Genomic DNA, 26,307 nt, shown 5'->3' on the forward strand with positions numbered 1-26,307 from the left:
GTTACTATATCACATTGATGTAGGACGAGAATGGTCGACCTATGTCCTACGATTCAACCCTCACACAAGCACATACACTTAAACACTTTAAGTTAAGAATTTAATTATCCAAACAAAACACAATAAATCATGCTTTATTTCATATGTTCAAGGATTTTGAAAATGTGTATGACTTGTCCAGCAATTAAGTCCCAATTGGTTCTTACACAAAGGAATCAATTTATATGTTGAAAAGTTGTTATTTCAAAGATTCAAGAATAAAAGTTCTATGTTAGCAAACTAATATTCATACAATTGATTTTAACTAGTGAGCACCGATATTACAATCTATGGATCAAATGAGCAAATTCAAAGATGTGATTTTAATTTTCTAGCAAAGGTTCACAAGATATAGAAAAGAATTCAAACACAAGTACTGAAGTTACCAAGAGATTGGTTTGGATGACTTGACATTGTTCCACACGTGGTTAGATCACACCGTAGGTCCTTCGTACGAGCTTTGAATCATAAAATGAACGCAGCAATGAAGTGTAGATGATGATCGTCGTGTGGGTGTATGAAGGTGTTGGCCATGTGGTGTTGATGGGGGCCGTGAGAGTATTAGATGGAGGAGGGGTTGACAGAGTCATTGGATAGTTTAGTGGTCTCTCACCACTTGATCTCCAGAGAGAACGCCGTAGCCTCACACTACTCACTCACAAGGAGAGGAACAAGCTTTACAAGCTCAAGCAAAAAGATGCTTCTTCAATATTCAACTTCAACTTCCTGTCTTGTTCTTACAATAAGAAGGCTATTTATAGGCATAGCCTGGGAGACAACGCATTAAACACTCAACAACTATTAAACTAACACATTTAATACTTACTAAAAAAACAAGGAACTCCAACTCATAAGCACACAAGTTAAGCTTAGTTGTTTTGCATTATTACAATTCAAATTTGAATTTTAAACATATTCCAAAATGAAAGCCAAAATCGTGTGGGGCCCATTGGAGCCATGTGAGGCTCAGAAGTCGTGTGGGGCCCACATGAATTTTGAGTTGGACTTTGCTTCAATACTTCACTTGGGTCTTTAGGCACGGTCTTCAAGCACCTAATAATCAAGAGATACATATCCACAAAAAATATAAATTAACACAATAACAAAGTCTTGACATCAAAAAAGTCTTTCATCAAAGAAGTAGAAGATTTTCAATTGATCCCATGTGTTCCTGTAAAACAGATATAAACAATAGTGGACATATGAAGGTCGTCTACGTGTCATCATATCAGTAAAAAGGATACATAAGGCATGTTAATCCCCATCACAGACCCTGGGGCCCATTTTCGGGTTCGCAACGTGAAAATTTTACTCTACTATGCATTCTCTACCCGACCCACCTTATAACACCCAGCTTACCCATTTCCTACCCTCATCCTATACTCTAGTATAATTATCCGCTAAAATTTACATAACCTAACAACCTAAGCTCTGATACCACAACTGTAGCATCCCAAATCTGGTGGGGCCCGGAGTGCTACTAATCCATAAATAAATTCATTTCACAATCTCTGATACCATATTATAACGACTTGAACCCAAAGTGGGGTATCGAGTACACCTGTCCATAAGTCGATTTAAAATCATGCAGTGGAAAATATTTTAAACCTTATAACTATTCCAGAGTTCTAATACCACCATAATTACACGTGTACCTCCAAACATTCATATTACATCCCAAATAGACAAAAAACATATCTATATACGTATTAGTGTCCCACAAGCACTTACTATAAGCTATAATAACTAAGCCCCCTAAAGCTCGCTAAGCTCAGCTCCCTGTATTTCCTAAAATGTGATAAGATTATTGGGGTGAGACACTTCTCAGTAAGACGGAAAGGATTATTATCAGAGTCTGCCAAATGAGTTTTTATGTAAGCAAAATATAATCATTAATTTAACTTTAAATGAAATAACATTTGAAATCTATACTCACACCTATATAATTGAAAATATTCATTTTCTTCTCACATTATACTTTGGCTCAATAAATAACTTAGTTTACATAAATATACATATCTACATAAAAGAACCTCACTGACTGAACAATCATATAACATCATGTATTAACCCCACATAATCGAATTGTACGGTTCAAAGATTGGACCTAAAAATCTGCTCGGCCAACCATTCCTAGATCAACATAACATGCTCTGAAGTACGATTTGCGTATCTTAACCTGGTATGAACCCAAGAGGGTATCCTACTCTTCTCAGACCAAATCGACTATCCAATTTTCAACACTCTCAAAATAGTGTGGTTGCACTGACATAACTTACTAATTATGGTACCGAGCTCTCAACAATCTGGTTCATCAGGGTTCTTAAACCATATAATGCAATTTACTTAATAAAAACTGTAAAACGATCTCATATTCTCAACATATATTTTATAACAATTTTTTCACAATTTCCATTCATTCACAAATCGGTATCAAACCATCATTTCATAACTTGGTATCAAACCATCATTTTTTACAATTCCACAATATTTACAATATTTCTAGAGATCAGTATAAAACCACAACTTTTACTGTTTAATACCATGAAAATCCAACAGGTTTCATTATGTAATAATAATAAATCATTCTCATGCCACACGATTTGAATGGTAATTCATAATATAATAAACTGTCTGAGAAATTCACAAACATATATTCAATAAATTTAAATAAAAACGTGGGTATGATCAATTTCACCTATTTAATTTAATTCCATTATATTCCAAAAAACTCGATATAATCAAATCCCTGCAGTTTGATTTAATTCCAAAATATTTCCAAAAATCTGATATAATCAAATTCCTGCAGTTTAGTTTAAATTATTTTATATATCATTAATATTATAAAAAATTAAATCCAGATGGATCTGTAAATATATTTTTCAAATATGAAATGTTTCATACGACATTTTTAGTTCATTTATAGCTATGTTTTTCAGTACAAAAGTTCATTTATAGCTTCAAACATAATGAAAGCATGAAAACATGTTATTTATTTTTCCAAGAGCCAAATAATAAGAAACAAAAAAGTATTATATTTTCAAGCGTCCGCTATTAATTGAGAATAATACGTCAAATACATTGATCATATATTTGGGAGAGATTTTGAAATTGAATTTATGTAAATTTTAAAAAGATATGTACAAAAAAAAAATAAATTTTAACTAAATCCAACTAAATATACATTTAAAGTCTGAAATTCATACTCCTAAATGTAGCTTGAAAAGTTCCATAAGAACAAATATTATGAAATGATAATGAGATGTTGCATAAATATAATTAAATTTCAATGTAAATATAATTATTTAACATAACTTGTGATACGCAATAAAATAAAACTCGCTATGTGACAGAACACAATAATTTATGTTATTTGACTATGTATCTAAATTCACTAAATGTTTATGAAATATTTATTAAATCGCAAACGTAATTGATTTAAAGTTTGAAGACTCAGTCACAATCATATATCTATAACCTAAGTATAGTCTTACGACAGTATAATGATATTAATGACACTTAACGTAAAATATTTTTGTTCATTAAATTATTATAAACTTTTTAACATTTTAGAATATAAATCACGGACCACGGCGAAAGAGGAAGCATTAACAAAGGGTGACTTACAAGATTATTAGCACAAACATTGAATTAAATGTATTTTTATTGAATGGGAAGGTCAGGAGTAGACGGTATTGTTAATTAATAAAAAAATATTAGTTAAAAAACCTTGTTAATCGAATCGAACTAAAATTTCGTATTAATTGAACTTAAAACTGGCGGAATAGAATATATTAAATCGTAAAATAAAATAAAATAATTAAAATTAAAATTTAGTAAAAATTAAAATCAAATGGAATAAAGTTGGAACTGAAGTGAAGGAATTTACTTGATTAAAATTTGATTAATTCAACAAATTATGTCCACTCCACCACCACAATGTTGGTGGCAGCAAATTACAAATCCAAATTAAAAGCCGAAAAGGGTTGTGATTTGGGAGTAAGAAATAAGAGGGGTGCTTGAATAAAGGGAGAAAATGGAAAAGGAAAATACACGACACAATTACTGTGAAAATGGAGATAGACCCAACACTCCAAAAAGTGGATTCCCAGTTTTCCATGGCAAACAGTAAAGAGTAGATTGTGATTTTTGTGTGTGCCCCCACACCACACATGCAGCTGTCTCCAGCCCATTTCCCTCCTCCTCCTCCTCACTCTTTATAACCCCACTTACCTTCTCTCTCGATTCCCCACCCGCGCCGCCTCAGCCTCAACCGCCGCACCGCCGTCGGCAACGCCCGTTCCCATCACAACCCATTACTCCCACTCCCTGTATTACCAAAATGTCGCTGCCCCAGCCACCCCATTTCCTCGTTTTCCTCTTACTCTCCCTGCTCATCACTCTCATCCACTGCTCCGGCGCCGCAGATCAAACCCTAGACGTCCATTACGTCAATCCCAAGCTCCCACCCAGATCTATCTCCTCCTCCAAGAAATTCGAGGGCTCTTCCGACCTGGTCCACCTCCGGTACCACATGGGCCCCGTCCTCTCCTCCACCATCAAGATCTACCTCATCTGGTACGGCAACTGGTCCTCCCACGACCAGCTCCTCATCAAGGACTTCCTACTCTCCATCTCCTCCTCCCGCCGCGCCGCCCCCTCACCCTCCGTCGCTGAGTGGTGGCGCACCGCCTCCCTCTACACCGACCAGACCGGCGCCAACGTCTCCCGCTCCGTCCTCATCGCCGGCGAGTACTCCGACCGCCGCTACTCCCACGGCACCCAGCTCACCCGCCTCTCCATCCAGCAGGTCATCGCCTCCGCCGTCCGCTCCGCCGGCTTCCCCGTCGAGCACCGCAACGGCATCTACCTCGTCCTCACCTCCGACAACGTCGCCGTCCAGGACTTCTGCCGGGCGGTGTGCGGCTTCCATTACTTCACATTCCCGGCGATGGTGGGGTACACGCTGCCGTACGCTTGGGTGGGGAACTCCGGGAAGCAGTGCCCGGAGGTGTGCGCGTATCCGTTCGCGATTCCGGGCTACATGGGCGGAAGGGGAGTGGGAGCGCTGGCGCCGCCCAACGGCAACGTAGGGGTGGACGGGATGATCAGCGTGATCGGGCACGAGCTGGCGGAGCTGGCGACGAATCCGCTGATAAACGCGTGGTACGCGGGGGAGGACCCGACGGCGCCGACGGAGATAGGGGACCTGTGCGAGGGGCTGTACGGGACGGGAGGGGGTGGGGGTTACATCGGTCAGGTGATGAGGGACGGGAAGGGGAGGACATTCAATGTGAGAGGGCAGAGGCAGAGGAAGTTTCTGGTTCAGTGGATTTGGAATCCGGTGCTGCAGGCTTGCGCGGGTCCTAATGCCATAGATTAATTAATTCATCTCAAATTTTTCTATAGTTCATCAATTAATTTGTTTGAATTCAGTTGTTTTTGTTGTATTGTATGCGAATGATGCTGCAGAATTCAAGAATGGAGATATTTTATTTCTTCTTCTTTTTTTGGGTTTGTTTTTTTTTATAAAAAAAAAAAATAGACATTAATTAGAGGGATGTAAAGAGAAAGTAAGAAGCCGGAGGTTGAAGATGATGGCAGTGGTGATTGTGATTGTGATTGTGATTGTGATTGTGATTGTGATGGACGGTGGGTGGGTTTTTAGAATTAATTTACAGTATTCACTCTATAAATTTGTCTGTGTTTTGAGCATTTTTGAGCTTTGAATTTGAATTTGAATTTTTCAAAAAGAAACAGAGCAAGTGCAAGTGGGGTGTTGGGTTGGGGATGGGGATGGAGATGGGGCTCATTTAAACTGGAAGTGAACACTGCAGAGAGACAGAGCAGTGAACACTGCAGAGAGGACTGGACGCTCGTGGGGTTCCAATTCTAATGTAAAACTATCTTATACAATAAAAAGCCTAGTGAAACTATCTCTTCTGGTAAAACAATGGTAACTCTTTTTTTTTTTTTTTTTTCCTTTAAAAAGTTGATCGTCCAGTCTTCCCCACCTTCCCAATTAACTCTATCCCCTTCCTGTGATATTTATTTGTTTACTATTAATTCCGATCCTTACTCCTTAAATACTGTGATTGAGCTCCAATTACATGACAAAATACAACTTATTTTCTATTCCAAACTTCAATTAATTAATTAAATTAACCCATTCTTTTTTCCATAAATGGAGGTTCAAATCTTCCTAGATTTTTCTTTTTCCTTGAGCGATAATGATTGTCATTTGTTCATGCAGGAAAATATCAGTCATACCAAAGATTAGTGAGTTTCAACTTTGTGATACATTCTTTTCTGAAATAAAGTATTATGTCCAATAAATTAAAGCGGTCAATATCTCGATACAATTGCCTTGGCATTGTTACACTTGTCACTTTTATAAGCTATTTCTGCCCAGTTAGGTCTAACAAAAAAGTTGCCTAAAATGATAGTCAGGTCCACTTCTTTAATTTCTATTTTCCTTTTTACAAAAAAGTAATATCGAGATAAATTGACAGTAAGAGAAAAAGGCAAGTGGGATTTATGAACTCATTATGCTTTGCTACCATGTGAACTTGTGAAGTAATTAATTCTGTAAGAAAAATTTAAAAAAATGAGCGAGCTTGTGATTATCAGACAACGAGTCGCATTCATAAAAATAAATTTTTTTTTTTTAATGTCATGAGGTCCGAGAAAGAGCAGCAAAGAGGTGTTTGACTTCGACAATAATGTGGGTTGATATTGATTTTCAATCTAAGGGGGCGTGGTGGTGCTGTACTAGATTCCGCCACCTACCATGCACCGCCACTGCACTGCCCTTCATTCATTCAACATTTCTCTTTTTGTAATTTTGATTTTATATTTTAGTGAGACAGCTAAGAGTGGGGCCCACCCCCACTTTCATTTATAGCACCCATCGCGCGATAGAGTCCAATGCTAAAAACGCAGGACGCATCATCACGCAGACGCACCCCTGTTGGGTTTTTTGTCTTTGTGGGTTTATTTTTTTTTTATTATAACTGCCTGTGGTCTGGGTCAAGCCCTGCTTTCAAAAGCCTTGACTTCCGGATCCCGACTCCTATTTAACCATTCACCCGACCCGACCCGACCCCACCACCCGTCATCCCATAACTACCTCCCTCCTTTTCAAATAATAAAATATTATTATTATTATTTTTTAATTAGAGAAACAAAATATCTGACTTTTGTTGTTAAAAGAATACCGACTTTAAAAAAGCTGATTACCATAAGATCCAACCATGTATGAATTATGCTCAAAATTAACTTTTGAAAATTCAATTATTAACAAATTCTCTCCTCCTTTCTCACGCAAGTTTATAATTAATCAAAATTTTCATGAGTCTATAAACGCCTCTTCACATCTTATCTACTAAGTTTCGCTAGAGAATTTATCTTAATAGTAGCAATAGGAACCATCACTGTCCAAATCTCCTATAACAACATCATCACCATGTAGTAATTGCATGAAAAATTATACAAGAGACCTCCCTTTTCACGTGTTCGTGTGTTTGTTTACTAAATTATATATTTATTGAAAATAAGTCTCCCTTTGATACTAATGAATGTAGAACTAATTTGTCATATGTCTAACATTTAAAATACAGGCACCGAGACATGTGTAGAGGAAGATCTCGTGTATAATTTCCCCGATTGCACAGCCGTTGTAACTTATTCTTCTCTTTTCTAAATCTCTCTTCTCCATAATGCATGCATATTTTTTCTATTTCATATAATTATATTACATTATTGATGTTCTCACTTTTTTAAGATAATATAGTAGTATATTAGTCCTACTCTTTCTACTGTTCTTACCTATACAACATAATAATATTATATTATTGATTTTCTCATCTATTTACATGCAGTGAATTATGTCCTATAACACTCTAAAAACAAACTTCGCAAAACTAAGACGATGCTCGCCAACATAAATTTAATTTTTTTAATATATTCACACAATTTTACATCCATAATTTGGAAAACATGGACCATCTTTTTTTTCAATGCTTACGTCTTAATCATTTTGAACCATTTGGACTATAAAGCCTATAACTTGGTCAAACTTTATTGCTGTAGAGCATCGAAATAAATCATTTCGTCTAACAACTTGAAAAATAAGGACAAGAGTCCGAAGTTTGTTGATACAATGACTAGAATTAGAAACGATAATGCATTCTACCTTCACAAGACTAAGTGAGAAGGAGGAAAAGTTAAAAAATAAAAAATAAAAAATAAAAATTAAGATTTAAATTTTTGTACGTTGGAAAACAAAAAATATAAAAAAGAGGTATGATGCGTAGTAAATGAAAACCTAAAAGATAATGTGATAAATGCTAAAATAAATCGGGCCAGGAACATAAAAATCAAGATATTTTAAATATAATTAAATTTAAAAATAAAATGATCAAAGAGGGTGATTGAATCATAGGGCATAAGGTAGATGTGAATACTTTGTGGAATAGAATGGTGATGAACCTAAAGATAGAAAAAAAGATTTTAGATGAATACAAGAAAGGTTTTTGGATGGCAAAGAAACCTGGTGGGATCAAGATGTCCAAAAAGACAAAGAAAAGCTTTAATAATAATTTCTAAATGAGACTAAATACAAAAGAAAGTGAAAGAAACATAAATAAATTGACTAAATTTAAAAAAACAACGTGCAAAGCTTTAGGTAATGTAAAATGTATAAAGAGTGAGAATAATATTGTCTTGGTTAAAGAAGAAAACATAAAAGAAACATGACAAAAATACTTTAATAACTTATTTAATGAAAACTAAATTAAACGCTAAGCTCTGGACAAGTTTAAAATTTTTATATTTATTCACAAAATTTGAAACACTAAAGTTTTAGATGTCTTTAAAATATATGAGATTGAGAAATCCATGAGTTTAGATAGCATCACAATTGAAGTTTGGAAATTTCTAAGGAATAACAAAAGGGTCTGGCTGACTAATTTAATTTAACAGTATTATAAAAATCAAGAAAATGCTAGAGTGTGAAGGAAAAACACGCTAACACCTGTACATAAAATCCAAAAGTTGATATTCAAAATTATAACAACTATCATGAAATCAAAATTATGAGTCATATAATGAAACAATGGAAAAGTGTAATTGAACAAAGAATCAAAAATAAGGATCTCAAAAAATCAATTTGATTTTATATTTTAATGATCAACAATATAAGTTATTTATCTTCTAAAAAATTTACTAAAAAAAAGTTCAAAACAAGAATACGAGATACTTGCGTATTTTTTTTATTCCCTTAAACAAAGCAAGTGAATAAGCACACAAGAAAGTTTTGTGGAGGATTTTAAAAAAGAAGAAAGTATGCAGTAAATATAGTAATGTAATGGTATAACCACTAGCCTTATGATTGCAAGAAAGAGAGAGTCTAAAGAATGTGCAAGAGCTCAAAGTGTAACTCAGGGTTATACTTTAGGCTCTTATTTGTTTGTTTTAGTACTGCCCTAATGAGGAGTGAGCTAATTGTTGTTAATAGTACTAAAAGAGGGAAAGACAGACATAAAATAACTTGAAATGAGATATAACAAAAGATCTCTTCAATTAGGCAAGAAAAATATCTTTACCTTAAACAACAACAAAACCAAACCTTACTCCCACTAAATGGGATTCGCTATATAAATCTTTTTCCGCCAATCTATGGAATCATGGATCATTTCTTTTAATAAATTCAATATCTAAATTCATAAAAAAAAATGAATCATATATCAAACATAACATAGTGGGCACTTAAGACTTATTATTGTTATTTTAATTTAACTTTAATTTTGTATTCAAGAGCCTAAAGTGTAAATGTCTAAATTTAAGCCTTTGCAAATTCCAATAAAATTTTAAAATAAAAGACATTAACCTTCACTTAGTTTTGATTAGAAAATATAAAACCTTAATAATGTTCCAAACTTTCATACATCTCTTCTTAAATTTTAAAATTTTTATTGACAAAAAATAAAGTAATAAATCTCCTATAATTAAAGGTTTGTAGTGCACATTTTTCACCAAATCCTAAAGCAGGTTTATGAAAATTTTAAAGTACCATGGCAAATGTTGGAATCACCATGGTCAACTTTGTCATTTAACATGAATTTGGTCACATGCCCTTTTATCTAATCTGATTTTTACATAACTAAAATTTCATTGAAGGTGCTATCATGGGACTGACGTGTGCATTTTCTGCCACGTATTAGACACCTGGCTTGCAGTTGGAAACTAATGGAGGTGAACGGAGGAACCGTTCCGCCACGTGTATAGAAAGTTGCCACGTCGCGCAACGTGTCAACACTGAACCCAGACATGCGGCAGATTTTCATAGTCTGTATGCATTCAGAAGCTCGTCAAATTAAACTGGAGCAGTATGATAGAAAAGACGAAGAAGGTTGGGAAAGAAATAAGAAATGGCGAATGTGAGTCGGACAGGCGTGGTGGTGTGCACGGACACCTGCGGCTGCCCCGCGCCGTGCCCAGGCGGCGATGTTTGCAGGTCCGTTCACCTCTCAATATTCATCGCCTCTTTTTTTTTATAAATATTAATGGATATGCATGGATGCAGGTGCGTGGTGGTGGAGACAGGAGCGAGTGGGGATCCGAACATGGAGCACAAGCGGTGCACGTGCGGGGAACACTGCGGGTGCAACCCCTGCACCTGCTCCAAGACCGAGATCGCCGGGACGGGGAAGGCTTTCTGCAAGTGCGGCCCCGGTTGCACGTGCGTCACATGTACCGCCTAAACCTCTTTATCAGGAATCAGTTACCAAACAATCGTGTTCCCGTCTGTCTTTGTCTGGCCCATGGATCTGTAGATACTCTACTGGGTCTGTCCAGCAGTGGCTGATAAATATGTCTGTGTGTGTATCAACTGTGTAGAATTTTGAGGTATAATGGATATACGATACAATAATATTCATAAAATCTAGCAGTGTGAGAACAAAAGTCTGGAGGGAAAAAAAAAGAAAGAAGCAAGCACAACCGTGCATACAATTATCATACACAGATCAACAAAGGGCCGATAATAAACTCAACTAAAAGAATTATTTCGACTGAAACCCATCACCTGAGGTGTGATCAGTATTTGAGGATCGACCATCAATGTGAATGTGGATGTGCTTCAACTCCCATATTCTTCTGTATGTGGAAATCCACTGTTCGCTCTTCCCATGCTCCCTTCTCCAGAGACCTCTCATAAAAGCAAACATCCCCATTTCCTTTCACGCTCAATGCAGATGTGCTTCTTGTACCATAACGTCCCTTTTTTCACCAATAAAATGAAATGGCAATTAAAAGATGTGAAACGCCCAAAAAGGGAAGATAAGATGGGTTCTAGTTATTAAATTTTTTTTGCTTACCGAGGGGGTGTCTGCTTCAACAAAGATTGAACTTAAAAGGTATTCCCTGCGGGGAGGATAAATGCCAGGGCGCAGGCTCTCCTCCTCGTCCTTCACTGTGTCCATCATCAGCTTTTCAACCATCTCCTTCATGGGTACCTCATCCCGCTCCCCATGTATCTCCAATTGCTCCTTCAAGCTTTTATGCAGTCGCAGAGCCTGCTACCATGCCCCACACAAGTGTGTGTTCATTCACATTTCAGAATTATGTTGGAATATCATTTGTCTAATCATTGGTTTGACAATTCATGAAACTTTCTGTGAGGAGCATTAACTGACTTTTTTTATGTTTCCTAGTCGTCAAACACTAATATTTAGACAACTTCAGCTACCTGTTCATAATTCCTCGCAACAAACTACCAAGGCCAATGCATCTCTAGCCGCTCTTAGATACAATAATTACACTGCATGATTAGGCCTCATGATCTTAATTAAAACACAAGGCTAACTGGCTGCTACAACAATGCCATTTTTATGTTTCACATCCATGCCTACCGTGTCAACAATACAGTTCACACACTCCAGCAAGTCATTGGCAAGCTGCAAACCGATTTGCCAAACATACGAATTAATTAGATAACCCCCTTCCTTAGCACATGCTGATACACGAGCAGTGTTTGTATGTAGATTATTCCCAGCATGATCCACCTTCAAGAGTCTGTCAGTAAACTAGAACCTCCCTATGAGATGACCAACCCCAATTTATTCGGTTTCCCATGAACCTCACGAGTTTTCCATCTCATCCGATTTGTTCAGGCAAAGATGAGAAGTTGACTTACTGCATTTAGGAGCACTAGTGAATATCCACTGCATGTAATTTTGACTAATATATGTAAATAATTATTAATATAGTTTGTGCGCTTCTAAAGTAAATTTTTAATGGATAATTAAGTTTATAGATTAAACTACAAAATACAGTTATACAGAAATGGACATGTATTGCAACTATGATCCAATACAAATATAAGGATGGACAGATCCTCAAAATATAGCAACATGATATGACAAGATCACACTAATGAAAAATAGATAAAATCATATTTAAATATATTTCGCATTAGAAATCTTAAAAAAAAAAAAAAATCTAATGAGCAAATAGGCATATTTTTTCTTCTGAAAAAAAGATCTATTTTTTTACTTATATAATTATGGTTTATGTAAAATGTGATGATAATGCATTGCTATATATCTTAAAACATAGTTCAAAAAAAATTTGGAAGAGTTTCAAGGAGTGCTGAAAACTTAAAGAGTTCACTAAAAATACATTTTAACATTATAAATACAACTATTAAATGTCAGATACACGTCAAAAAAGCATCCAAAAAATGTCAATTTCAAGTACAATAAGATATGACACTACTAGAAGAGTTAATACTACATGATTTTACAATAACTAAAATACGATACTTAATATTTTAAAAATAAACATGTGTTTACCTAAATTTATAAGAATTTTTTTAGTTCTTTTTTTTTTTTGTTTGGGAAAAGAAAATAGAAGATATTTTAACGAAAAGAATGCAAGAAAAAAGAGGACAGGGAGTCCTCGAGAAAGAAAGCTAAAAATAAAGAATGACAACCCCGAAGCCTAGGTGCCCACCAGCTCAAAGACCTACCAAGCACCACCCAAGAAAGCACCTTTTCAGGCCCTTTCCTTCAAAGTTAATAGAGCACTGCAAATCTGCCAATTCCCTTAGACCCTTCTTAACCTTACTCTTACCACCATCCAAGTGGATTTCCTGCCCCTGGGAATTAGTTAACCGCAGACTCATCTAATCCAGCAAATGCTGAAACCGAGGGCCAGGAACAGGCTCAGTCTGCTCATCCTCGCCTATTCCATCCTTCCCTGAATCTGAAAAATCCTTGAAAGAATCTGAGCCTGACCCAAGTCGTTCACAAACCTCATTGATAAGTGGCCCTCAGTCGTTACCAAAATCACTATCCAACTCACCCTTCTCATCTGAAACAGCACCACAATTCTTCTTCCCAATAGTATTACCTTCACCGACCTTTACTAGTAGATCAATTTTCAAGCCGGTTGAAGGCTCCTCGATGTAAAAGCTGCCATCACTATGTCTTACAAAAAAATTTAACTTCCCTTACGTCTGCACTAGAATACCTCTCAATTGAGGAGTCCCTTTCTTTCGTAAATCTTCTGCCCATGTCAAGAATACACTCACGATAATGCTGACTTTCTAGTAATCCCAGATTTTGTCTCCACAAACGTTCCCCCCCGTCCCCCCCCACCCCCTTCCCTTGTCATTGTTGGAACTCACAGTCTTGATTCCCAGCCCGATCCACAATCAAAGTCGCCTCCTGCTGCATACTGGGGCCTTCATCCTCCTAAGACACTGCTCTATGGGACTCTTTAAATTTCAGAACATTCCTTCCTTGATCTCCCTGCCCATAAAAAGAGAGGATATGTGCTGCCCACTCACACAAACCCCTTTCAACAGAGAAGATGTGTTACAAATCTGATTCTCCTCCCCTTGCTAGCTTTGCCCAGGGCCATACCTACTGTTCTCCTCCTTTTTGAAGCCCGCTGTACAATGAGCCTCATCTGTACAACTTTCACCACTCCCAATCTTCTGAATTAGATGATAGGCTTGAGGTGGGCTCAACTGTACATGCTCTTTGCTTGTATGAAATTTTAATATACAGTATTGTATAGTTTTATTTGTAAATAATTTAAACAAATTGATAATGCCTTAGATAAGAGTAATATTAGAGCTGTCTTTCCTTTCATCTACAGCTTGGCTAGTGACAAAAATGCTATTATCAGTCATCATCCCCAAATCACTGATCAGGGAATTTTCTGCAGTATTCCTTTAACCAGGAATGGTCAGATTGGGAACTTTGTGTGCTCGGATTTTTACAGCAAACTCTATAATTTCTGTTACCAAAACATTCGCAATGTACTAAAATGGGCTTCGGACAAAAATGGTGCTTTCATTGTTAGATCTTTCTACAAGAAACTCTCTCCAATGGGAACAAATTGCAACAACTCCCCTTGGATTCATATTTGGAGGACAACAGCCCTCTTTGAAGGTTGCCTATTTTGTTTGGGAGTCCACACATGAAACTATTTTAACCCTATATAATTTACAAAAAGGGGGTTTACAGTTACAGATAAATGTTTTCTTTGTATGACTGATGCTGAATCGGTCAACCAAATTCTTTTGCATGCCCCTGAACAAGGAATTTGTGGAATATGGTTCTATCCTTGAATGGATATCAGTGGGTTACCGCAAATTCCATTGGAGGAGAGATTTAGGCTTGGAAAGGCATCAAAGCTACCAAGGAGAAGTGAAACGCTTTGAATCTCATCCCTCTCTCCATCTTTTGGTGTTCTTGAATAGAAAATACAAAAATAAGAGAGCCTTCAAAGGTACAGCTACTCTGCTTAGATTTAGAAAGACCAGTGGATTGCTGTTGTTTCCAGCTGGCATAGTGGGCAAATTGTTAATGATCATGACACCATGGAGTGGTTGATGTTTTGTACCCTGGGGTGACATCCCCTCGTTGTTTCTCTTTACTGATAATTAAAACTATATTTACTAACAGATTGCTTTGTTCTTAGAATTATGCTTTAAAAGGAAAAGGTTTCATTTTGTACAAGAAGATAAAACCATATTTATCAACATATAAAGTTAAATAAAACTAATACTAGTGATTAAATAGCAATACGTGTAAGTACAGTAGTCTTACAATAATCATGCTGCTACAATATTTTAAAAATCATACAAATATAATTTATTACGTGATAAAATTTTGAAAATGTAAAGATTGCTATTGTTCAGAAGATTGTTGACAAAACATTTACCATATTTCTACAACAACAACAACAACAAACTAAGTCTTAAGTCCCACTAGGTGGAGTCGGCTACATAAATATTTTCTTCTACAGTATTTAAGCCTAACTTACCACACATATGTTCATTTCTTAATTTATCTTTTAATGTTATATCACTCATCCATCTAAACATTCTTATCTCGGCAACTTTACTTTTGAATATGTTGTTTCTTAGTTGCCCAACATTCTGATCCATATAGCATAACTAGTCTCACAATCGTCCTATAAAATTTTCCTTTTAATTTTAAAGGTATTCTGCAATCACAAGGCATACTTGAAACACTTCTCCATTTTAATCAATCTGCTTTAACTCTATGTATTGCATCTTCTTCAATTTCCCCTTTAGCTTGCATAATATTTCCAAGCTATCAAAATTTACTAGAGCTATTGATTTTTTCATCATCAAGTTTAACTTTGACTCCAATATTCCTCCTACCATTACTAAAATTATATTTCATATATTCTATCTTCTTTCTACTTATCCTAAAACCTCTAGATTCTGAAGCTTCTAACTTAAATTTTACTCCACCTCTAGTTTCATCAATCAAGACAATATTATCTACAAAAACATACACCATGGAATCTCATTTTGAATACTCCTAGTTAGGTCATCCATCACTAAAACAAAAAAATGAGAGCTCAAAGTAGATCCTTAATGTACACCTATTGTGATTGGAATATCTCTAGTGTCTTCAACTACAGTCCTAAAACTAGTCATTACTCTATAATACATATCCTTAATGACATCAATATACCTACTACATACAACTTTTTTTCCTTAAAACCCACCACATAACTTTCCTAAGTACCCTATCATATGTTTTTTCTAAGTAAACAAATACCATATGCAAATCCCTCTTTTCCCTAAACTTTTCCATTAATCTTCTTAAAAGAAATATAGCTCGTGTAATAGATCTCCCAGGCATAAAACCAAATCGATTTTTAGAAACCTTTGTTTCTAGCCTTAATTTTTGTTCAACTACCCTTTCCCACAATTTCAATGTATGGCTAATAAGCTTAATTCAACCATAGTTATTATAATTTTGAATATCTTATCTATTTTTGCATATAGGTATTAAACTATTTTTCGTTCATTTGTCTAACATTTTCTTAGTTTTATAATTGTGTTAAATAAATTAATTAACCATATAATTTTATTACCTAAGCATTTTCAAACTTTAATTGGGATGTTATCCGATCCTATAACTTTTCCATTTTTCATCTTTTTTAGTATAAACTTCATTAATTCTAATCTTACAAATAAATCTCATATTTTTAGTCTTTACCTCATTTTTCAATTCTAAGTTTAAGTCTTCTACTTGGTTTTCATTGAATAGTTTATTAAAGCAACTTCACCATCGTTTTTTATGTCTTTTTCCTTAACCAAGACAATATCATCATCAATTTCTATGCAATTTACATTATCTAAGTCCTTACTCTTTATTTCTCTAACTCCAGCAAGTTTAAATATGTCTCTTTCCGCTTCTTTTTGTATCTAATCTAGCATACAAATTAATAAATGATCTATGTTTAGCTTCACTACTAGCTTTTTTTGCATCTTTTCTTAACTCTTTATACTTTTCAAAGTTTTCCATGTTTTTACATTTTTGCCATGTTCTATAATTTAATTTTATAAAATGCACATGTACTACAACAAACAACAACAAAACCAAGCCTCACAAGTCCCACTAGGTGGGATCGGCTACATGAATATTTTTCCAACAATTTATGCAATCATGGATAATTTCTTTCGAGAAATTCAAGGCTATTAAATCTTTACTCACTATCTCATTTCAAGTTATTTTAGGTTTATCCCTCACAACAACTAATTCACTCTTCCTTATTGGCACACTATGTGACCTATTTTGCAAGTGCCCCAAACCATCTAAATCGCCCCTCCCTTATCTTCTACAAGAGTTACGCCTAACTTACTGCAAATATGTTCATTTTTTAATTTATCTTTCAATGTTATACCATTCATCCATTTAAGCATTCTCATCTCAGCAACTTTAACTTTTTGGAGATACTGTTTCTTAGTTGGCCAACATTTGATCCATATAGCATAGCTGGTCTTATAGTCGTCCTATAAAACTTTCCTTTTAATTTTAAGGGTATCTATGATCACAAAGCACACTTGAATCACTTCTCCATTTTAACCAACCTGCTTTAACTCTATGCATTACATCCTCTACAATCTCTCCTTCAACTTGCACAATAGATCCAAGATATCAAAATCTACAAGTGCTATTTATTTCTACATCATCAAGTTTAACTTTATCTCCAATATTCCTCCTACTATTATTAAAATTACATTTCATATATTCTATCTTATTTCTACTTATTCTAAAGCCTCCAGACTCTAAAACTTCTCTCCAAAATTCTAACTTAGCCTCTACTCCATCCCTAGTTCCATCAATCAATACAATATCATTTGCAAATAATATACACCATGAAACCTCATTTTGGATACTCCTAGTCAATTTATCCATCACTAAAGCAAAAAGATAAAAGCTCAAAGTAGATCCTTGATGTACATTTATTGTGATTGGAAATTCTCTAGTCTCTCCACCTACAATCCCTATACTAGTCATTACACCATCATACATATCCTTAATGACATTAGTATACCTACTACATACATCTTTTTTTTCTAAAACCAACCATAAAATTTCTCTAGGTACCCCTATCATACGATTTCTCTAAATCAATAAATACCATATGCAAATCCCATTTCTTTTCCCTAAACTTTTCCATTAATCTTCTTAAAAGATATATAGTTTTTGTAGTAGATTTCTTAGGCATAAAACCAAATTGATTTCTTGAGACCTTTGTTTCTAGCCTTAATCTTTGTTTAGCTACCCTTTCACACAATTTCATCGTATGAGTGGCATATGACTCATAAGTTTAATTCCACGATAGTTAATACAATTTTGAATATTCCCTTTATTTTTGTATGTAGGTATTAAAGTATTTTTCCTCCATTCATCTTGCATTTTCTTATTTTTTATAATTGTGTTAAATAAATTAGTTAACCATATAATTACATTATCACCTAAGCATTTCCAAACGTCACTTGCGATGTTATCCGGTCCTACAACTTTTCCATTTTTCATCCTTTTTAGTGCAAACTTAACTTCTTTAACTTTAATCGTGCAAATAAATATCATATTTTTAGTTTTTTCCTCATTTGTCAATTTTACATTTAAACCTTCTAATTGATTTTCATTAAATAGCTTACTAAAGTAATTTCATCATCTTTCTTTTATAGCTTCTTCCTTAACCAAGGCAATGTCATCCTCACTTTTTATACACTTTACATTATCTAAGTCCCTACTTTTTCTCTCTCTAGCTCTAGCAAGTTTAAATATATCTCTTTCCTCTTCTTTTGTATCTAATCTATCATATAAATTATTAAATGATCTATGTTTAGCTTCACTAACGCCCATTTTTTGCATCTTTTCTTGTCTCTTTATACTTTTCAAAGTTATCCATTTTAGTCATGTTTTAAACCAAATTTTTTTGTCTTTACGGCCTTTTGAACATTTTGATCCTACCACCAATTTTCTTTGCTATTCGAGACTCTTCCTCTTGACTCACCTAAAATCACTTTTTTTGTTTTTTAATAGAGCTAATTATCCTACTCCAAAGAGTGTGTGTCTACACAATCCTCTATAGTCCAATAACCATCTTTAATCATTTTATCTTTAAATTTTATTGTATTTTCTCCCTTTAGGTTCCACCTTCTAGTTCTCTTGCACTGATTTATTTTATCCTTTCTCTTCCATTTTTTAATACATATATCTAACACTAAAACTCTATGTTGGGTGGTTAAACTTTCTCCTAGAATAACTTTATAATTCTTACATGATAAACAATCTACCCTCTTAGTTAATAAAAAAACCATTTGACTTTTATTTTGTCCACTTTTAAAGGTTATAATTAAGTGTTCTTCTCTTAAAGCAAGTATTCATTGTCATAAAATCATAGGACATAACAAAGTCTAAGATCATCTCCCCAAGCTCATTTTTGTTTCTATATCTATATCCTCCATGTATCCCTTCATAACCTTTATTATCCCTTCCAATGTGTCCATTCATATCTGCTTTTATGAATATTTTTTCAGTCCCCTAATATGCCTTGTATAATACCATCCATATCTTCCCAAAATTGTCTCTTAAAATTTTCTGATAAGCCTACTTGAGGAGCATAAGCACTAATGATATTTATTATCTCTTGACCTAAGACCATCTTGATTTTTATAATTCTATCCCTTACTCTATTTACATTTACAATGTTATTTTTAAGTTTTTATCTATAATAATTCCTACCTCATTCTTATGTTTTTCTTTTCCAGTGTACCAAAGTTTAAATCCTAATTTATCAATTTTTCTAACTTTCTCCCCCACCTACTTAGTTTCTTGAAGGTAAATTATATTAATTTTTCTTCTAATTATTGTGTCCACAATTTTCATGCTTTTACCCGTAAGTGTCCCTATATTCCAAGTTGATAATCTAAGCCCACTCTCCTGAACTAACTTCTTTACCCACCCATGTCCAGAATGATGTGGGAACCCTTGCATATTTGACAACGTACCCGGGCGCCGACACGTCGCAAGCTTCAAGGTGACGATCTAGCACACCGTCGTCCACTTTTTGCTACACCTGGGTGGTATAAGTGCAACATGTTGCTCGTAGGGGATGCTCCAACGAATATTCGGTAAAGATTCATATAAAATTAATTTTGTAAGTAAGATGAAATAGTTTATGTTTAAAATCTAAATTTTATAGCTATAGTTAACTTTCCTCATCTCATGTGTCAAAGACTTTGAGTCATGCTCTAGACTAATTGATTTATAAAATATGCAAATAATATTAAACAACATTTATGGATATCCATGGGTGGAATTCGATAATTTTGTTTCACAGCTACAATGCATATCAATAATCAACATAAATATAAATTGTGATATGTTAATTAAATTCTTTAGAACTATTATTTTTATAGAATGGTTAAACAATGAGTTTCTTTTAATTTAAAATAAATTTGACTTTTGTTATTTGTGAGATGCTTTTATATCTATTATTTTATGGTACTTATAGGTTTATTATTTTGTTCATAATGTTTACATTTTAAAATTTTGAACAATGTTCATTTTAACAATATTAGACGCACTCCAATAGTTTAAAAGATGTCAAATAGGTTTACTTATTCTTTATTTTTTTCAAGATATACCTTTCAGAATATACCTTTATTTAGCATTTATGATATTGTAGCTTTTATTTTTAGTTTTTTTAACTAAGTGGACTTTATTATTTTAGGTTCAAAACTTCATATAATAAATGCAATTTTGTCTAACTTAAGTTGATTTTATCTTACTTCTAAAGATAAAGCACAATCTTGTCCTCAATATGACTTACAATATATGTATAACAATATGGTGCTCATGAACCATCAATTATAATAAATCCTTGAGGCCTCTTTACATTAATGAGGCCACTTTAAGGCTATGAGAGAGAAAAACTGATTCATGTAATGGGTTGGTTGTTTCGTGGATTGAATGGCAACCAACAATAACAACCCGAAAAATAAAAACATGTAAGGACCCTACAATTAAAATGACTAGAAATATTCCACATTGACCATTACAAAATTGATATATTGACCATCTTGACAGTTGAAGACAGCCATCTACAGACTTACACTCTCATGTGGTGTTCACATTCAAGGGAAGTATTTCATGCAAAGAAATAGATTGGATAAATGAATGGACAATAATACCTTCTTACCTTAGGCCAAGGGGTGTCTAGGCTTGCATTTGACAACACGTGAATACCAGGTGAAACTTCAGTAGCTGAAATGTTTTCTTCTCTTGGTCTATTAGTCAAATAAATCATGGTTTTTGAACAAAGATCAGCTAATACCAGGTTAAATCCATTGTACTGATCGGCCTCCTGAACAACTTCTGCAGCAAACTCAACAGGATTCTTATTGCTCTGCAAGCATTTAAACCTATAAAAATTACAGGCTCATTGCATGCCAAAAAAATTTTAAAAAAAAAATGTCTCAAGAAACATAACCAAAACGCCTAGAGTCAAATACCAGGGCCATATTATTCGGAAACCTTGTCCCTAATGCAATTTTTTAAAGCAAAGCTACATGCAACCAAAATAAAAAAATTAAGAGTAATTTTTTTTAACCATTTAAAAAGATATCAAGTAAAAAACTAAGGGGTTGATGTTAATTCAAAGCTGCAGAACATTTGCCATCCTAAATTGAAGAAACATATGCACTAGGGCAACAACTGAACTGAATTAATGGCATAAAAATGGAAACAAACTCAAATTTGGATTAGTAATGAATCCATATAAATGACATGGAAGTCTCACATGATTTACATCCATATGCTAGTCTACTCTAGCACACACAAGGGAAGCAGTATCGGTGAATCTTTTTCTCCTAAAATATGCCCCCAACTTTTGTTCATTTGTTATGCGTGCAACAAAAGGCACGGCACCTCAGAACAGAAATCAAACAGTATCTCAAGTCAGTAAATTCATAGAGTTGGAGATCCCAATCGCTCAACTACTACTGAATTTCAGGCATAATATCAGTACACCTTTAATACATCAATGACTGAAAAGAAATTCAAGAGCGCAATCAACAATCACACAAAAGATCTCAGTGCCTCACACACCAAACAAAGTTCTCAAAATTGTCTGCAAGACTACATAGTGAAATTCCAGAGGGTATAATAGAGAATAGTGCATTATCCTCTGCAATCCCAGGTCTGGTTTTTGTGATTGAATTGTTTGAAATGAAGTTACTTTTCCTTTTTCAAATCACATATATCAAAAGCAACAGTCCAGTAATGCTAAGAAAAAAAATTACACACATTGGGATACTAAAGGAGAGAATGCATGCTACAACAACGGTACATGCTGAATAATGGCTTGTTTAGTTGTCGAAAATAATTATTACTTTTTTTAAGAATTACAAAAATCTCAACTTGTTTTTGTTTTATAAAATTATGTGAAGAAAAGGATATTTTTATAAGTTTCCTACACAAGCGTTGACAAAATAAAAAACATGTTAGCATTTTTTTTTTTTTTCAATTTTTTCAAGAAAATGGAAAAAGAATGAAAATCAATTTCCATAACTAGGCAGGCCTTAGTTTTTTTTTTTGGTAGCTGAGTGTATTATCTATCAATAAGAACTCTGTCCCCCAAACGAAGAGAGAATCACATGGTGAAGGAAACAAGGCAATTAGAGAATCTATTATTATTATTATTATTTCCTGTCTGCTGGAGATTCAATCTACAGTATACACAAACAAACAATATAGAATTTTTTTTCCCTTTTTAAGATAGGCCTACAATAATAAAAATAATAAACGAAAACCATTGACCCCAACTTTTACCTGCAAGAAACGTCGGGGGAGGTCACCTCTGCTTCTTGGTTCGGAGAGGAACGGTATCTCCCGAACATTTGTTACTAAAGCCAACCTCCCATCTCTGGAGCAAGCCAACCATGTGCCGCCGGCGATCTCGTCTCTTCCGCCCACTATCTCTCCGCCGTCTTCCCACCATGCCAGAGGCTTCGTGGGCCTTCAAGACGAAACAAGGTCGCAAACAAACATCATACACCCATCAAATTCAAACCCATTTGCACATAACATAAACAAAGAAATTCACTAAAATTTACAGGCTTACCGATTGTAATATTCGTCTCTGTTGAGGAAGAGGAGAAGGGGGTAGAGTGGGTGATCCTGCCAAATGAACGCTGCTATACACATGGGTTTTCTATGATTAAAACTACCCAGACACAGAATTTGATAAAAATAGAGACAGTGACTCTGTGGCTGCCTCTACTTTGGTAGAAAAAAACCCTAGACCTTTATCATCACTGCGACCCAAAACCCACATATCTTCTCTATGCTTACCCTTTAATTTTTCGAGGCTACGTTTGTCTCGAGCAGAGGGCGCGTGCGGGTTAGAAAATGTTCATGTTTTATTAACTATTATTGAATATTGTATATTAAACTTTTTTATTTTTTATAATTTGTTTGTCAAGATTACCGTATTTTTCCTAGAATTTGTGCTAATGTTGATTCATAATTATTTTAAAAAGTTCTATAGCCAAAAAAATCAGTGATCTAATCTGACTTATAATTTCTATAAGTTCAATTTTTAGGACTACAAAGGTTTGAGAGATATGAAAAATGTAATAAATTATATTGTTCAACCTTCAAATAATAATCAAAATTAAAAAATGTTGATGAGTAAGGAGGCCGATAAATTGATTAACCAAATATTAGAGAAAGAAATAAAAGTGGGAGAGAAAATAAAAAGAATTACATATGTTTAACTTTTTAAAATTAACTTCACTATTGTAAAATTTGAATGAGACCACAATATTATTTGTTATATGACTAAATGGTAATAGGTATATAAAATTTTACAAGCTTAATTTTTTTTTTTCTATTTCTAGTAAAATATACCATATTTTAATTTTAATTTTACTTTTTGACTTAATTAGACCTTACACAAGCTTCTAGTGTCACAAAGTCACTCGAAATGGATCTCAATTAAGTTTTCAAAAAAAATTTAACGACTTCTTTTGGATTGTTCTTGCACCCTACTCATGGACCCCCAAAGGGTCCACCAGCACCACAGCAAACTACACTTCCCCTATTCCCCTACTCGAAAATCCCAACCTTGCTCCCTCCTAAGGTTTGAGGGAAGTCCTCATTTGGAAGAACTTGAAACCTGATCTCTTTAATGTGTAGTCAAGAGATGAACCACTAGGCCCAAAGATCAGATTCCTCAATAATTAAAATCTAATTCACTATGAACGTCTCAAACTTATACAAAGTAATTATAAAGAGGTGAAGTAGGAGATATGATGTAACAAATTGTGTAGTGCAAACCACTAAACTTCTAATGGATTAAAAAATGTTTTCTAAAAAATAATTAACTTGAGCTTCCTCTCTTCTTGGATTTAATTGCTTTATGAATATGTATATTTTATTAAGCATTTCTTCTAATCATGGCGTATTAGATGGTATTTTTCCTCCTCATTCGACCCTTAAATTGAGTGATTCCTTGCCACCTTATTTATTTGTTTTATGTGCTAAATTTGCATCCAAAATTTTAAATAATATTATGACCAAGTGCATATTGAATTTACTATAAAATTTTCTTTAAATGATTTTTTTTTTCACATGATCTCCGTTAACCATTATTTATTTTTTAGTCGTGCGATGAGGTTGGAGTGTTTCCACATTATTCTTAGTGACTTGCAAAATCTTGATTTAAAGGTAATTATGCATAAATTTATTTTATAATTTCTCATTAAAGTTGAATATGGAGTAAGGAAAGATTTCTCTAGCCCTTCAAATGATGAACAATGTTTGGCCACTTTGAACTAATTGACTTGAGTTTATTGTTTTTTCTATTTCTCTATCCTCCCTTATCCCTTTTCCCACTTCTTCTCCAACTCGGGTTTAGATTTACTTCTTTTTCTTCTTTTTTTCCCATAAGAAGCTTTTGTTAGGTTTCGAATACATAATTCCACGTAGATAATAGAATTTCATTTTATGGTTCTTTATCCCCCCTCTCAACATTTGTACTTGAAATCTCTAATATAAAATTTTAAAATTTTAACTATTGTAAATGTTCGTTAAAAAATAAATAAAAATTTATTGAATATATCTAGCAAGTTAATTTTTATTTAAAACCCGTAAATGACACGTGATTTAAAAATTAAGGGTTGAATTTTTGCCACAACAAAAATATTAAAATTAAAACTCATTGTAAAATACATTTAACAAATCAGCATACATACTAAGTAAGGGTGGTTACGAAAAATCGAAAACTAAATCAAGTCTCAAAAATAAAATAAATAAAAAGAAATTGTTAATGACTTTTCCATTTGGGTTCAATTTTGAATCTTGAATTTTTTCAATTATTTAATTTGATTTTGATTCAGCTAATATAATAACCATGGTTAACCAAACATAACTCATATATCACTATATAGCATTCTAATAATTTAAATAGAGAAAAAAGTTATCTTGCTTAGAGATTGATGGTTGAATTTTAATGATAAATATTAAAATTTATATTTTGATTATTGAGGAAGAAAAAATGTTAATCTGTAGTGACTTTAAAATTTTAAATAGAATTTGGTGGTTTGGTTTTGTAAATTGTTGGATGTATATTGATCTAAAAACTAGGTAATCGAAATTTGGTCAAGTAATGAAAATAGTTCATTTTTGGTCCGCAATTTCTAGTAAATTGAATTTTCTTTTTTTTTAGTTTTGTTAATGATTTGGAGAGCATATTTGGTTAAATACCCAGCTGACTTTTTGAGTCTGATCCTATTTTGATAATGACAGACCACAAGTATCTTATATGTGTATTCAGTACTTGAACATGTTTCTATAATTCAGCACACACATAAGGAGAGGGAAATGGAAGCTATGAAGAACTTAAAACACAATTTGCTTGATGTATTCCATGGAAAAATGAAGAGTAAAAGAAGAAGACATATATTTGTTTTATTTGTAATGCATTTAGATTTTGTCTGTAATAATACATGATTTGCATAATATGATGCTAAGCTCAAACGGACCATAGATTGACATTAGGGGACCAATATTTTCATGAAAAACTTTTTTTTAAAATGCCAAAATCATACAAGGGTTTTAAAATATTTTTTTAAGGACAAAAAGAGGGCTAAAAATCATGTTTTTATTAAGCCCAATCAACCGACCATACTTTTGGCCAGTTTACAAAGGCCCAGCCGACCGACCTATATTAAAGTTGTATCAAGGCCCAGTCGATCGACCAACCTTAGCATTCCGCTAGTTTTGTATTGCCCCGGCTGACCGGCCATTTTAAAGCACGAAAGCCCCCGTCAACCAACTTAAAGAATTGGAAGACCAGCCTTTGAGCCCAACCGACCGTTTCTCGCGATTTTGGAAATAGCCTAAAAGGCCA

General features: G+C 34.1%; 3 protein-coding genes across 4 annotated transcripts; 2 read left to right on the top strand and 1 right to left on the bottom strand.

Annotated features, from left to right (window-relative positions):
* Nucleotides 1-4,146: 4,146 nt before the first annotated feature.
* On the top strand, nucleotides 4,147-5,544 carry LOC131156363 (protein EXORDIUM-like 5). The gene has a single exon (XM_058109991.1). The coding sequence runs from the start codon at nucleotides 4,382-4,384 to the stop codon at nucleotides 5,420-5,422; it is 1,041 nt and encodes a 346-aa protein (XP_057965974.1). The 5' UTR covers nucleotides 4,147-4,381; the 3' UTR covers nucleotides 5,423-5,544.
* Nucleotides 5,545-10,411: 4,867 nt separating this feature from the next.
* Nucleotides 10,412-10,983, top strand: LOC131156365 (metallothionein-like protein 4B). The gene is made up of 2 exons (XM_058109994.1): nucleotides 10,412-10,555; nucleotides 10,625-10,983. Exons 1-2 carry the CDS (start codon nucleotides 10,470-10,472, stop codon nucleotides 10,800-10,802), a joined length of 264 nt encoding a protein of 87 aa, XP_057965977.1. The 5' UTR covers nucleotides 10,412-10,469; the 3' UTR covers nucleotides 10,803-10,983.
* On the bottom strand, nucleotides 10,941-23,311 carry LOC131156364 (uncharacterized). Of its 2 annotated transcripts, none has more exons than XM_058109993.1 (5): nucleotides 23,017-23,311; nucleotides 22,725-22,911; nucleotides 21,094-21,300; nucleotides 11,418-11,615; nucleotides 10,941-11,319 (listed from the first exon to the last, which is right to left on the bottom strand). In XM_058109993.1, exons 1-5 carry the CDS (start codon nucleotides 23,097-23,099, stop codon nucleotides 11,158-11,160), a joined length of 837 nt encoding a protein of 278 aa, XP_057965976.1. In that variant the 5' UTR covers nucleotides 23,100-23,311; the 3' UTR covers nucleotides 10,941-11,157. The 2 variants fall into 2 exon arrangements, with proteins under 2 accessions (XP_057965976.1, XP_057965975.1); XM_058109992.1 differs by having other exon boundaries at nucleotides 11,418-11,618.
* Nucleotides 23,312-26,307: the final 2,996 nt, after the last annotated feature.

The sequence above is a fragment of the Malania oleifera genome, chromosome 5 (assembly GCF_029873635.1).
Source record: "Malania oleifera isolate guangnan ecotype guangnan chromosome 5, ASM2987363v1, whole genome shotgun sequence".
Taxonomy (NCBI): Eukaryota; Viridiplantae; Streptophyta; class Magnoliopsida; order Santalales; family Ximeniaceae; genus Malania; species Malania oleifera.